The 16,521-nt window shown below is 34.5% G+C and overlaps 1 protein-coding gene across 1 annotated transcript in view; it reads right to left on the reverse strand.

The window, feature by feature from the left end:
- LOC112456812 (5-hydroxytryptamine receptor 1E-like) overlaps nt 1-16,521 on the reverse strand; it is a 90,592-nt gene that overhangs the window by 30,747 nt on the left and 43,324 nt on the right. The window contains exons 3-4 of the mRNA XM_025019567.1: nt 5,088-5,380; nt 2,431-2,674 (exon numbers count right to left, since the gene is read on the reverse strand). Of these exons, the coding sequence (XP_024875335.1) occupies nt 2,431-2,674; nt 5,088-5,380 (537 nt within the window). The remainder of the gene's footprint in view (nt 1-2,430; nt 2,675-5,087; nt 5,381-16,521) is intronic.

The following is a 16,521-nucleotide window of genomic DNA, read 5'->3' on the forward strand; positions in this document are numbered from 1 at the left end:
AGCTCGTTTATTGTATATCGCCACAAATATTTACACAGATGATCGACTAACTTATCTTGTTTAATACCACTTCTACTTAAACGAGTTTGTAAAGCACGCCACAAACCCATGTGGCACCTCGTTATGCGTGAATTATTTCGATATATATATTAGTCATTTATGCCGTCTAATACTCAAAATAGCTGCTATATTTTCCAAACCTTTTTTTGTTAATAACTTTTTAACGAATATCGAGCGACGGCTAAAACCTTCTGAAGGTCACTCGGAGTCATGACCTTGACAACATATATCAAGGTCATTGAAATTGGTGAGGTCGCCCTTAATCCAGACATTTACCAAAACTTTTCAAATAGATACTCTGTATACTATGTATAAGATCAGCTATAATTAAGAAAGGGATGATTCGAGAGTTTAAAATAAGTTAAAATAATAACTTTTTTCAAACCAAGTTTTCTCTCCGAAATAAATTTTGATCACAAACTAAACAATTAAAAAGAAAAATTATTCTTGCCATTAAAAATAAATTAAAAGAACAGAATACTTTAGAATTAAACAATCCATCCTATTTTAATTCGCAGAATACAATTTTGTATACGACAGAATGGTCAACATTTTTAAGAATATCTTAATTAAATAAGAAATAAATGTGTAAAAAATAAAATTATTCTTCGTCTCACACAAATTTACTGGTTTATCTTAAAAGTAAACTGAATTAATTAATTCTGATAGTAAATCATACAGATTGAAACAAAAATCATTTCGTCAAATATCAGTCAAATACACGCGTATTTAATTAACTTTCAATGTTTTTTTCTGAAAATAAAGCTTTATTTGAAAGCTTGGCGTGCCCTTTCTATGCTGCTACTCGTGTGACATATGTTACAAAAATAATTATAGGAGATATTAAAGTTGTTAATACGACCCGGGAACGTCAAGTGTGTTTTGTGTAAGTTTTAATAATTTTATTTTTTTCTCAATTCTTTGCTGTATGTTTGGAATAGGATGCAAGATTGGAAAGTAACGCGTTTTTTATAACGTTTTTATTATAAAATGAAAATAATAACGGCAATGAATTACTTTTAATAACATACACCTAACAAACACAACGATGTAACGTATAAAAAAAGAACAGATACACAGAGAGAACGGTTTCTTTAGATTTAGTAATCCTATTTGTTTGATTGCTTTCATTAAAACAACATATGCTTAAACAAAATAATATGTTTTTGAATAAAAAAATTTGTTTTTATTCAAGAAAACTCTATTATTTAACGGAAAAGACACTATTATTTAAAGTAATATCTCCCAAACAAATAATATATTATGTGGTTACAATAAATGTAATAAGCGTTTTCACCGCTAGGCGGCTGCTAAACTCGTAAGTCAAATTCGACCAGAGACCGTATATAAGGTCCCACGGTGAAAGCGTCTATCACTCGCAGTTGTATGTACACATCATTGATCAATCACACCGGTCACTCGAGTGATGGAGATATGACAATTATTTATTATTTATTTATTTATATACGTAGCAGTTAACCGACTACTACATATATCATATATAAATAAATAAATAATAAATAAATGTTTAAGACATTTTTTATAAAGCATTAATATTTAAATAAAACAATAGTATTATTAAAGCGATAGAAAATATGTTTTTTGTTTCAAACAATTTTTTCATTTAAGACAAAGATATATATTCTTTGAAAAATCAAACAATCGTATTTATTGAATCAAAAATTTGTTTGTTTCGACTATTCCAAAAAATAAATTTGTTTAAATCTAATAAAATTTATTAAATCCAAAGAAACCGTTCTCTCTACAAGTATAACAAAGAAACATTTAAGAAAATCAGATGTTACTAATTTATCATATTCACTTGGCTTAAACCTCCTAATATCATTAGGGGTATTCAAATAAGTTAAAGTTTAACGGTTTGACAGGTTATGTCGGGTTAAAGTCGAGTAAAAAGTTAATTAATTAACTTTGGGCACGCTACTCTTTAAGGTTATGCAAAATACATAAGTGACACATTAACCTATCACATTAATCTTTGGGTTAAAAGTGTAAAAATTAACTTTTTACCCGACTTTAACTCGACATAACCTGTCAAACCATTAAACTCTAACTTATTTGAATACCCCTATTGTTTTTGTAGTAGAAAGTACAAATAGAGCGCGTACACTTGGACCTTACTTGTTACTTTTTTTTGAAAAAGATAAGTTTTGTATGGGTAATATAAACTTACATATATAACTAAAATTACAATCAATTTTTTAAGATTTAATATTTTACCAATACAATATTTATATATAAAGATTTAATTTTAAAAAATGCAAAAAAATGGCAACTTAAATCTTGTTTTATATAAATCATATCAAATATTTCTAACAAATAAATCTAAGTACACTTATTTAGCTTACTGACTGGTATTATGACGAGCAGCGGAATGTAGAAGCTTCCTACGATGGCGTAAATTTGGTAAATAAAATGCTGGTAAAGTGCACAGAGCGTGGGTCCATTTTCAACTTCCACGTACTCGTTTCCCATCGTTAAAAGGGGCGGCAGACTAATGCACATTGCTAAAGACCAAATGATGGTGATGTATAGCGACATCCGTAGTTTCGTCCTCTTCGTTTCATATTTCAACGGTTTCATGATCAACCAGAATCTTTAACATAGAAAGGAAAAGTGAGAATGTCTAAAGTCTCGCGTATTTATATACCGGCTAATCTGACACAAAAATAAAATTAACGAAATCTTCAGATTCTATATGATAGTTATAGTGGACGAAAGAAAGAAATGTCGACGCCGGCAGCGAGTCGTTTGTTTTTGCTTTCTCGTTTGCTTTTGTGTTTCTCGACGTATATCAACAACCCTTCCGATAGAGTAGAGCTTGTTAAAGCTTCGAAGAGTCGAGATTTCTATGGTCGAGCAATTAACGGAAACAAAAATGAAAAAAGATTGAGAGACATTGCGACATTATTCACAGAAACAATAGCGTGTCTGAATCCGACAAACAGGAAACGGTTATCGTATTGCTCTCTGATCTCGCAAATATTTCAGTCGTAACTGAGATACAATATAATATCCATACAATATTTAAAAAAGAGATACAACGAGAAAGAATTACTATGTAACAGAGGAATATAAAAAATGTGTACCACGCATGCATTCTAAGTAGAATAATGTACACTAAACCCAGCTCAAGATTGAAACCCGCATATCGAATGACGTTCCTGAACAGGATCGGAGTATAGTAGAAGTGAAGTTGAACAATGGATTGGATATGTTACTAGATTAATCAATTGTATCCGAAATAAACTTATTATTTAATCTTTAGGTGCACAACCATGTATTAAAAATTTCGGAAAATTTAAATAATAAGAAAATTATTTCAATAATTTTATAATTTACTATATAATATTAAAAAATAACTTAAATTTTTCTCAAAATTTTTTTAGGAAACAGATTTAACCGAAAATACACTAAATCAATTTAAAAAAATAATACTGTAATATTTTGTAAAATAAAAAATAAATATCACGTGATGCACGCGGTATCTACACTCTTCGAGCTTTTACCAATACACTAATATACTACGGGAATATTTGTTGCATCAACTTCGGTCAGCATTAATTTAACTGCTCAACCTGCTGTTTATCCGCGCGCGCTTTGTCTTGTTCTATTAATATTATATAATCAATGGAGGTTTGGCTAACTAGAGTTAATTAACCGAAGTCGTCGACAGCGACAGCGACTCTTTAACACGTTTACACTAGCGCATAATTTATTATGTTTTTCATCGGCGGCACAAAGCTATTTAACTTTTGTATTCTTCATCAAAAAGAAGACAATTAATAGAATTGGTAGTTGAGCTAGTCCCTCATCAACATAACGCCGAAATTTTTTCTCAAAAATCAAAATAGTTACATTATGAAGTGCTGATTTTAATTTATTTTAGTTATTGAGAAAAGTATAAAGTTATAGCAAGGCATTTACTCGACGACTCTACTTTACTTTAAGCGAAACAGGATCATATGATAAACAATCAATTAGAGAAAATGCCATTTACCATCCCGGTTGAATCTTAAGGCTTGTTCTTAATTAATTGTTATATTTACAGATCATCTTAAATATTTCTTAGTCTATAAAATGATTTGTACAGCATCCATGTATAGATATTACAGATTGTTTTATTGGCTAAAAAGTTTTTAAATGTGTATTTAAGCGAGTTTAAATATAAGAATAGATTATAAACAAGCCTTAGTGCGCACTTAGTGTGCACCAGTGCAAGCGCTCGAATTCGCTATTAGTAAATCCACATATATATATATATATATAGGTACTTATGTAATCGATTATGTGGATTTATTGTTCCAACAAAGAACTGTGTTTTAAAGACTGACAAAAAATTAACGCCTAGTTTACTGAGAGTTTGGAAAAAGTATACAAAATTCACACAATATTATTATTATTAGGCCAAAATGTCTAGTTTGGACCGTAAAAATGGCATTTTCTCTAATTTATTTATCTTTTTGTTGAGAATATTTATCTGTAATATATATCTGAGAATATATATCTGTGTAAATTTACTCTTTAATATCAACATATAAAATTGTACATCTTTTATTTAATGCAGTTATAATTTATGGTTAATAATAAAATAATCTGACTATTCCAAACTTGCTAATACTTAATATATATAGTACTCTGATACTACTCTCTGATGGGTCATACCGGCGTGAACGTGTTAAGGGCGGGTCAACCACGTACCACTTTGTTCTCCCGTGGCATCACGCGTGTTATATTTCGTTATTGATTCGATATAAATCCCAGTAAGCAAGAAACGTCAAAAAACATTTCAACTACATTGCATTAATGTTAAAACGTTGCTGTAATGTAGTTAAAATGTTTCTTGGTGTTTCTTGCTTACTGGGATTCTGCAATATTGAAGCATTTATCCGAGAACTAATCAATGAGACTACCTATGGCGCGATTTCAATTTTTGTGAAAATCCAAAGCCGGTCCGTGATTTGCTGAAACTCTTGGATATCGATGACTGGTCGCTAAAATTAACTCACCGATCTATGGAAACCATGCAGAGATTGAAGATGCTGGCAGTGCAGTTGAGCACGTCGGCGCTGAGCCAAATGTGGCATGAGGTAGAACCGAAGTACCAGTCGCCTGATACTTGATAAATTATAGCTGGTGGCATCACGACCACACCGACTAACAAATCGCTCACCGCCAAGCTGGTCACCAAGTAATTGGAGCGTCGAAATCTTTTAAAGTATATGATGATGAAACAGATGGTAGCGTTACCTGCTATCGTCAGGAAGGTGATGAACAGGAGCAGCGCAGTTAGGAAAAATGCCTAACATAAAGAACATATTTTTACAGAATTTCCACATGTCTTTGCTGCGTGATAAATGCGAATTCTCATATATTATTGTATTATTATTATTGTACTTAAATTATAAAATAAAGCAATATAAAAAAGGAATAATATTAAATATTTAATTAATCTATTTTTCTATATATTTTAAAAATAATCTTGCAACTCCATTTAAATATAAAATAATAAAGTACGATAAAACTATTTTTAACTTGGTCAGCGATCTTTCAATTCGGGACTAAATATCGATTAAAAATATACATAAAGTAAAATATAATAAAATTGAAAGTTAATATAACTCTTTGTAGGATCTTTTTAGAGAAGTGGGAGAACTTTATAGAGGTAGGCTCAAATATAGAATAAATAAAATTGTAAATAAATGCGTTATTGTAAAGTTGTTTATGTGATCAAATACAATTTATTATGTAGTTTAACATATAGTTTCTTCTTCCATTTATCTAACGGTTTTAATTATCCTATTTGAGCGAATGTAATAATTACCAGATACTTCTATACAACGTACGCAAAATGTTTTGCAAAATATGTCAGAAATGGTTGTAAAATCTCTAGGAGATGTCTGTACAACCTTTCATAAACGTCTTTGTGACAAAATAGCAAATATTTTCACGTATCTAAGACGTATATGAGATATTTGTGAGATCTTTTTTACAACGCTTTGCGAAGGTCTCTCAAAGGTATTTGTTGAGTTTTGCTGTGTGGGATACAAGGGATACAAGGTTTAATATATTAAAAATAAAAGAGATAAAACAGGTTAACGCGAACTAAGCTAAATATTAGTGCTAATTATACATATAATATAAGTTAAGTAAATAAATATAAACAAAGATGTGTCATAAGTTTTGACCTGAAATAAGGTCACCTTCAGTGCGGAAAGGACAATGGTATTTATAGAAATATGTTGGAATCCTAAAATGTGAAACACAAGTTAAAAATTGTTGCCACGCTTATAATTTAAGTAGAAAAGTAGTAGTACAGCAAATTTTTTGGATAAATCTCATTGAGAATTTCGTGATGTAGGAAATTGGAATTGTGCAGCTATTCCATATGCTTGTCGAGTTAGATTTAGTTAAAATAAAAAATTGAAAACTTAAATAGCCAATTCTAATTATAAGTAGAAGATAGAAATTGATGTGTATATCAAATGAATGTTTCTAGGTAATCAATTTGTTAATATTGCAAATTTCGATTTCAAAGAAAGAAAAAAAAGAAAAATTAAATGGTAATTATTCATAATTATTTATTAACCCTCGAAGAACACACCTATTTTTTTCATTCACGGAGAACACTCTGGGTCAATCTGACCTTACACACACTTTGATTGTCTACCATTTTAAATTGACGAGTGCGATCAGCTTGAAAAAATTTCCAGATGTACTTGGAACATTGTTAAATCAATTGATATAAATAAAAAGTGCCGTTGGAATTATTTACATATTTAAAAAAATTCAAAAAGTATTATTTTTTTTGAAAAAAACATAATTTACAAAAAAATTTTTTTTTTATTTTTAATATTTCTGGCTAAAAATTTACATGTATCAAGATATTTACGATAAAACTCGAGGTAAGGATCAAATTGACTCTGTGTGTTCTCCGAGGGTTAACAGAACATTAACAGATCAGCTTGACTTTTACATATATGTATTGTGTCATAACCTTGAGTAACAATCTAAAGGTTTTAGCTATTGTTCATTGTTTATAAAAAAGTAATTATTAACCAATAAAGTTAACGATATGTGGAATATAAATGTGTGTGTGTGTGTTTGTGTGTTTCATTAAACTTCATAATTTGAACTTTATCTATAACATAAATATCACATTATTTACATATTTGGATATATAAATAAATACCTGAGCGGGAGAAGAGAAAGTTTTTGCACTTCCGTAAAGAAATCTAATTTAATCCAAACTTATTTCTAATTTAGTATTAAATTAGGTTTGACTTAAGTTATAAACTGTTTGGAATGGGAATGCAGAGAGAAAAGCTCTACTAACAAATATTAAATAATTAATTCCAAGGAACAATTAATATTTATACAAAATGTTTTGACTTTCAAACTATGATTTTATTACTCTCAGAATTTGCATTAAAAATTTATATTTACATTTTGATTTGAGTACTGAAGCAACTTATTTATTCTACTATATTAATTAAAATTTTTAAACGTTAGTATTAATTCTAGTTCAAAACACAATTTAGAAAATATTGCATTGCTATCTTGTAATGCATCACGTATAATTAAATTAAGTATTAAAATAATATGTGATAAATAAACACTGATTATACACAATAAATACTGTATTGAATTCGATGTAATATGTTCACACTGCAAGTGTGTTATTTTAACTGAAGCTCTTCTTACACATTACTTGTCGTTTTAAATCACGTCATTTAACACGGTTAAACGTATTAACTTTTAATTTAATACGATTAAACGTATTAATTTAACACGCAACAAAACATGTAGAACGAGCTTCAGTCAAATGTGTCATTTTTAGACGTTTATGCGTGTAGAAATAACACACTTAGATTTACAATACATTTATCTAATATAAAGAATGCAATATTTTGTTCTTGATTCAAGGTATTAATTATTCAAGGAAATTCAACATCGAAGATATGATCTTCGATGTTTAACATCCTTGAATAATTAATAATGTACTTCGATCATAAATGACTGCAATAATTAGGACTGGTAGATTTTTTAAGCAAGCTTAGTCGTTTGTAGGTCTTTGCTAGTAAGCAAAAGTGGAAATATTCATAAAACCGATTTATAGCAAGAACTTTTTAAAAAACGTCAACGTAGTGTGCATTATTTCTTTAGATTTATGTAATGACCAGTTACCTAATAGATTATGTAACTGTATTGTATATAAAGTGATGCATATATATATATATGTAAGTTAAGCAATATATAAAAATTAATTTTTATTTTAATGAATTAAATTATATGATAACTTTTATTGATTTTATAAAAATAACTTTAACTTTAAAATAACTATTAATTTTATAAAATAAAAATTGCATTGAAATTGAATTATGTTGCATCATGTATGTATTAATTATACATCATGGATTGTATTTCTTGATTCTCGAAATTAATTCAATCATAAAATTATGAAAAAAGTAAGATACATTATGTATGTTACGCAAAAATTTACATGTTTGCTAAGACATTTATTGTATCGTAAAAGCACAAATCTATTTAATAAAACATCGCATTTTACATGTTTACTAATTATTTTTTAATAAAACATTGATAATTCGCGGAACAACCCGAAAAAGATTAAACATTGAATTGACTAAATAAATTCGAAGCTTTTTATATTAAGGCGGCAATTAATTTTATTTTTCAATACGTAACATGATTAAAACGGATAATATCCGAAGTATACTTTTCATATTTATTGCGTTGTGTATTTTTCTTTACAATACATTTGTATTGACGTATATATTTAGCATTTTCAATCGTGAATCGCTCCTGGCTGTAAACTGGAACTCTTTCCGTAAATATTTATTTAAACTTAAAAAAGGTTTTCCTTGTAAGCTAACATTCCTTGTAAACAATTGAAGTAAACCCCGTTACAATGTTATATATTTGCCGAATTAAATAACTAGAGGATAGAATTAATTATTTAAAATAGAAACCTATATTTGAGATAAAATTTGAAAACGTTAATACATTATAAAATTACTTTCGTGTTTTCGACATACTGATGCTCTGAAATATCGTGAGTAATTTTATAGTAATATTTGCCCCTCTATTGTAAAAATCATTCACATTGAATTCACATTAAATTTGATTAAGATAGTCGTACTACTTTAAAGACTTATAAAAATTGAAAAGATGCCAACTTTAACACTAGAACTATGAAAGGGGTCAAAATGATTTGTTTGATATTTTTTTATAATTATTACTTATTTTTAAAATATCTTAATTTTAGAAATTCTCTGATACTTATATATATATTAACATATACAAATATTTAATTTTATAAAATTGTTTTTTTTCTCTTTTCTTTATTTTTATATTCTAGTATACCCTTGCTATGACATATAGAAATTTTACAAAATTACATGTTACACTATATATAACATGTAATATAAGCAAACTATTGTATCAGAAATGTATTACTATTGTGTTAGTTTACGGGAAATGAAAAAATATGACGGATTAATACAAAGGACAATGTCCACCATATATTCATATTGCTCCAAATCCAACCTGCCTTGGAAAGATAGAAAGAACGAGAGAGAGACAAAGAGAGAGACAGAGAGAGAGAGAGAGAGAGAGAGAAAGAGAGAGAGAGAGAGAGAGAGAGAGAGAGAGAGAGGGAGAGAGAGAAGTGCAAGCAAATAAGCGTAAAACAAGTATATTCGTAGCTGGTGTCGAGTTCTGCTCCATCATAAAGTTATAACTTTTTCGAAATGACTGATTTTTGCAGTTGTTGAAAAGTAAAGTATTGAATTCTATATTTTAATACAAAGGACTCGAAACGTACAATTCAGAGTTATATCTCACTAACAATGAGATATAAGTTAGTTGTAACGCTCTATTCATTTATAATTTTTGAGATTGCATTTGACTTTTTCAAAGATAATTTTTGAACAAGCATGTAAAAATGCAAATATGTACCTATTAATTTTATCCGTAGAAGAATACACTTGGAAAAAATTAAGAATATCTCTCTCTCTCTCTCTCTCTCTCTGCAAAGATTTAAAAAATGCATAGTTTATATAGATTTGAAACAGTATGTTAATAGGCCGACAAGGGTTATGCAGGACAGTCAAACAATGATAGACTTACTTTTTTCTAATAATAGAGTTAGGGTACAAGTGGTTCATGAGCCTAAAATAACAGACCATGCGTGATTAAGAGTCGAATTGAATATGAGTAAATCCGAAAATAAATATAAAGAGTTTAGTGCTAGTGATTATAAGCAATTTAATATGGATGATTTTAGTGGATTAGTAAGAAATAAGGTAGAGCAAGATCAAAGATATGGATGTCAATGTGAAAGCGAAGAAATTTATTGATGATATAGTAGATGCGCTCGACATTACAGTTACCTAGAAAAAAATGTAAACTCCTGAAAATATGGGAGGGAAAAAAATAGTACTCAGACGAAATAATAGAAGCAACGGCTAAAAGAGATGCGGCATATAGTAAAGCATTGTACGACGATACGGATCAAAATTGGTTACAGTTTAAAATTGAAAGAAATGCAGTAGTCAAATTAATTAGGACGAAGAAAAAAGAATATTATGAAAGTATAATAGATTGTAATAAGGATAATCCTACATCTGTGAAAAACCTTGAAAGAAATAATAAAAGGGGAACCAATGTGTATTAAAGAAGTTGAGGATATAGATTTTGAAATATTAAATAGCATTGAAGGAAATAATATAGCAGATAAATTTAACATGTATTATATACAGAGTATTGAAAACATAGATAAGTCCATAGATGTAGAGATATCTGGAGGTGCGAGTGAAAGAATTGCGTATGATAGAGAAGGTAAAGAAATTATGGAAAGTTTTGAGATGATTAAGATAGAAGACTTAGAGAAAATTGTTATGGGTCTACCAAAGAAAAAGGGCACAGAAGAGGGAATAAGTGATATATTAAAAACATATTTTCCAGTAATAAAAGAGAAAATAGTTTATTAAGGGAAGGTTGTTTCCCAAAAGATTGGAAAACATCGATTGTGCCGATTCCAAAGGTAGAAAAAACCAAACAAACAAGTGAATATAGGCTTATCAATATACTACCAATATTTGAGAAGGTGTTAGAGTTAGTAGTTAAAAAACAAATTAAAGCACATTTGGAAGATAATAATATTATAACAAAGCATCAGTCAGGCTTTAGAAAAAAATATTCGTGTGAAACAGCGATTCAAACGGTTATTGATAAATGGAAATTGATAGTTAGTGAAGGAAAAATGATAGGGATAATTTTTATGGATCTTGAAAGAGCATTTGGAACAGTGGAAAGGAAAAGATTAATAGAAAAATTACATCAGTATGGAATTAAAGGAACGGTTTTAGAATGGTTAAAGGCATATATAAAAAATAGAACACAGGTTAGATTTAATAACAAATGGTCAAAGTTACTTACAATTAGTACGGAATAATATAGAGTACCGCAAGGATCTGTGTTGAGAACATTTTTATTTATAGTGTATAAATGATGTAATTAAAGACTGTCCAAAAAGATTTAGTATAAAAATATGTGCAGATGATACAATAATATATCTGATTAGAGAAAGTAGTGCGGAGATAGAAAAAAAATTAAATATTGCATTTCTAAGGTAAAACAGTGGATGAATATAAATACATTAAAAATAAATGTAGGAAAAACGATACAAAATGAATGTAGGGAAATACATGGTTATTAGAGGTAAAAGAAAAGATCTGAGAGATAATATCATGATAAAATGCTTGGATGGAACAGAGATAGAGCGGGTAGAAATAATGAAATATCTAGGTATAATTATTATTAATAATAGGTGTTCGAGAACGAGCTCGATCGTCTATTTGGTTTTCGTTTCGTCGCGCAAACGAAGCTTCGAGAAGCGTGCTTCTCGCGTGATCATCGCATGGCCCTCTTCTTCGGTTGCCGTGATGGGCGGTCCTTTACTTGTTTTTCGTACAACCAGCGACGATCAGGCGAGAGCGTTACCGTTCGGAGCAACGCGACGCGTAGTCAGTCGGCGTATCGAAATCATCGGGCAAGCTCGTCGTCTCCGCGAATCCCGAAAAATTTGGTGATCGCGCGGTGTTTCTCCGGCGTGTATAAGCGAATTATAACACGATCCTACATCTCCGTCAGTGGCAGTGAAACACACGGGATTCAGTCACCGCTATTGCTTCTGCAGAAAAACGAATAAAGTTGTTCGAAGTACCCGACGGCTTGCCCGCGAGTCAAGTGGGACTCTACGCCGCGAATGACGTCACGCGCTACTGTGACCGCTCGTTCGACTCGAGACTGTCTAAACTCTCAGGCGAGAGAGACTTAATTGTGAGCATAATAAATTGCGATGTTTGACAAGTTTGTCTAATCCTGACTTTATTTGTGAGTGCCTACTCCGATCCTCTAGCGATTCTCATAATCGCGTCACGCGCATTCCGGGCTCAGCGCTGGGCCGTTCCGGCGAATCGTCTGGCGAGTGCAATTGACATCTCGAGACAATTGCGACTCGCGCGCTTTCTCACACAATAGGCTTAGATTTAAGAACCATTGTGATCATATGTTAAAGAAAATAGGGAAAAAAACAAGTTTTTTAAATAGAATAGGTAAAAGTATATCGGCGTATACAAGATGTATTATATATAAGACAATCATAGTACCTCACTTTGAGTTTTGCGCGACATTGCTAGTCAATATGGGAGAAACACAACTAAGTGAATTACAAATAGCACAAAATCAAGCGATGCGAGTGATACTGCAATGTGATAGGCGTACCAATGTGCAGCATATGCTGCAGGCGCTGCAATTTATGTCCATAAAGCAGGGGCTGTATTATAACACTTGTATATTTATTTATAAGGTTTTAAGGCCCGAGCAATTAAGAAATAGGCTACAAATAATGGAAAATTTGAGTGGAAAACAAACATGTCAGGCTGAGGACATTGCAATATACAATTTCGCAAAACTGCGAGCGCACAAAAGAGTGTATGCTACGAAGGAGTGCAAATGTAGAATACATTGCCGGCTGAGGTAAAACAATGCGAACAAATACAGGAGTTTAAACGATTGTTAAAAGAGTGTAACGATGCACCCCCAAAAGTGCATCGTCCCGGCACGAACACCCAGCTGACCATCCGCAAAGCGAAGACAGGGCACAATGTGCCCACTTTATTTTAATTGCTAGCATGTATTGTCAGGAAGTCCGCGAACGGAATTAACGCGGCAACCGCCTCACCACGTCGGCGCCGGGGCGCCGTAATCCCCGATCGTTCCGCCGCACCGGCCCGGCGCTCGCGATCACCGTCGCTACCCCCACCACGACGCGACGCCGCCGCGACGCGTATATAAGCCCGGCGTCGCTGGCACAATTCGCGATTCCTGATCATCCGTCTCACCGACCACATCGATCTTGAGTTTTCACATTAAGCCAGTCCGACAGAAGGTAGAGCGCCTCCGGCATTCTCTGTCTTCGTCGAGCGTGTCTCGACAAACGACCGGCTTTCTCCCCGAGGATATCCGAACGGGGGCAGAGCGCTTCTCTGCCTCCACCGAGCGCTTCTCGATCGGAGACCACTCCACTCCTCGACGCTTGCAGTCGGTCACCACCGAACGCTTCCCGGTGGCCGTACTCGCGCCGTTTCTCCTCGAGCTAGCCGCTCGTAGCCACTGCCAAGTGTTTCTCGGTGGTCAATCTCGCGCTAAGCTCGATCCCGACGCCGACCGCGCCGAATTACCGCGGTCTTGCCCGCGCTTCGCGATCCGCGCCGCGCGCCATTTTTCCGCGCTCTGATCCGCACCGCCCGGGAAAACCGGCTCCGCCCGTACCGATACTCATTGTGACGCGATTCGGCCCGCAAGACCGCCGAAAGTCCCGGCTCCGCCCCGTACGTACCGCGAGTTACCGCGAGCCGCTCGCGACACATCAGTCATTGTATCTATCCTAATCATTCATTGCTATTAAATAAACGTTGTTATTTTGTTAAACCGGACAAATACGCTTCATTTTGTCGGCACATACCTTGCCTCTGTCCCTCCGCGCTTCCGTCGAACCTAGACCCGCCGCGAGCTAGATCCGCGCTTCGACGACAGGTTGTTTTAAGAGTATATTGAAACTAATGAGTAGGTGATATAGGCCGATTCCATCCCGAGGTCTCCGAGGGGGGTAAGAGAGGCGGGGCGGATTACGCGGGGTAGAGGAGGAGGTGAGGGGGCGGGGTATCGGGTTACACAGAAGTATCGGATTTCGCGAGGGGGTAAGGGGGTGGGGAGGGAGCAGGGTATCGGGTTACACAGAAGTATCGGATTTTGCGGGGGGGGGGGGGGGGGGAGGGGGCGGGGTATCGGATTTTAAAGATATCGGATTACGCCGTAGAGGTGAGGGGAAGTGACCTTGGCATACCACGTGTATGACTTACCGGGATAACTCACCGGGATGACTCATGTCCGGTATGACTCACCGGGATGTCTCACCGGGATGACTCACCAGCGCGGAGAGTCCGCGTTCGCGTTCGCGTTCGCCGCGCGCCGCGGGTCCGCGCGGGGGGTGCGCGTCGCGCCGGTCGCAGTGTACGTTCGCAACGATGCCGCTAGGCGGCGCATAATAGTAAAACTAACTCGATAGCGCACTAAGTAGGAGCGTGTTTAATAACGCTAACGCATCGAACCTGTCGGGATATGTTCGTCGTAAACAACATTTTTCTAGGAAAATGGGGCAATTATCGCGTGGACTAAACAGATTCGTTAAACAATCTGTCTACGCAATACGTAAAAAAACAAAGAAAGAAAAATGACGTCATTGGGACGATGATCGACCCGATAACGCATCGAACCTGTCGGAACATGTTCGTCGTAAACAACATTTTTCCAGGAAAAGGGGGGTGGTTATCGCGTAGACTAAACAAATTCGCTAAACAATCTATCTACGCAGTACGTAAAAAGACAAAAAAAAATGACGTCATCGGGACGATGATCGACCCGATAACGCATCGAACCTGTCGGAACATGTTCGTCATAAACAACAGTTTTCCAGGAAAAGGGGGGTGGTTATCGCGTAGACTAAACAATTTCGCGCTATTTTTTACGACGCAGTACGTGAAAAACAAAGGAAAAAATGACGGATCGACGATGATCGACCGCAACGAAGCGATGATAAAAGTTAGGTACAGGGAAGGACATGCACGGAAAGAAATTGCATCGTTCACTTAGATGTAAAAAAAAAGCATTTTTATTTAACTCTTTTTTTTACATAATATACCTCACGTACTAAAAAAATTAAAGTTGCAAGCTCACAATCGATGAGCTGATTCGTATTGAACGCATCGCTAGCGTATATTACATTCGACGCTTTCCTGGGATCCTTCACGGTGGACGCGATATCAGAGAACTGCTCTATCTACGCAGTAAAAAACAAAGGAAGAAATGACGTCATCGGGACAATGATCGACCCGATAACGCATCGAACCTGTCGGAACATGTTCGTCGTAAACAAATGTTTTTTAGAAAAAGGGAATATTATCGCGTAGATTAAACAATTTTGCGCTATTTCTTACGACGCAGTACGCGAGACAAGGGAAGAAATGATCTTTCAAAAAATCAGTTGGAGCGAGAGAGGGGGCAAAGGGTATATAACGAGGGATGAAGCGCGTCGAGCCGCAGTAGTAAGATTTGAGAGTGATACATCGATCGAAAAATATCGAGATTTAATTTATGGTTGAACATTATCATGTGCAAGTGCTGTGAAACGATATAATAAAGAACTGGTGCGAATGTGATCAAACATGGAGCAATTCGAGCAAACCGAACGCGATCTATTGGAGCTGTCCGACCAAGTCGCTGCCTTGGGTGAACATTTCACATAGGCGCTGAAATGCGCGGAATTCGTCGAGCAGCTTGAGACACGCAGTAGTGCCAAACGTCAGCGGCTCTCCAACGATCCAACGATTGGGCAGAGACAATCGTTGGTTGCCCGAATCGCGCGACTCAAAGGTGTGAAGTCGCGATTAGAAAGACAATTTATCCATAACGGTGGTAATTATGCGAACGCCGGTACCAGTGGCGACACGCGCGCTGCAGAACTCGTATGGCGAGAGATCGATGCCGCGTTTGAAACGCGTATAATGACCGATGCAGTAATTAATACAGACCATGTAAAACCGCGACAGTTTTTAGAAGACGCCTGCAACGTAGTGTGCAAGCGAGTGCGAGACATTATAAAAATACATAACGGTGTCAAAGTGAACACCTTGTTCAGCGGGAAGTTTGTGGCGGGTGATAAACGTGCCAATAAGAGTTTTAATACAAATAACATAGAACTCTGTCGTACATTGCACTTGCGCTAGTGGTACGAGCTACACGTTATCGCCCTTATGAAAATGTGCCCTTCATTGCCATTAAAAAATGCCATTGAATTCT

The sequence above is a fragment of the Temnothorax curvispinosus genome, unplaced genomic scaffold (assembly GCF_003070985.1).
Source record: "Temnothorax curvispinosus isolate PA1 unplaced genomic scaffold, ASM307098v1 QBEX01007214.1, whole genome shotgun sequence".
NCBI lineage: Eukaryota > Metazoa > Arthropoda > Insecta > Hymenoptera > Formicidae > Temnothorax > Temnothorax curvispinosus.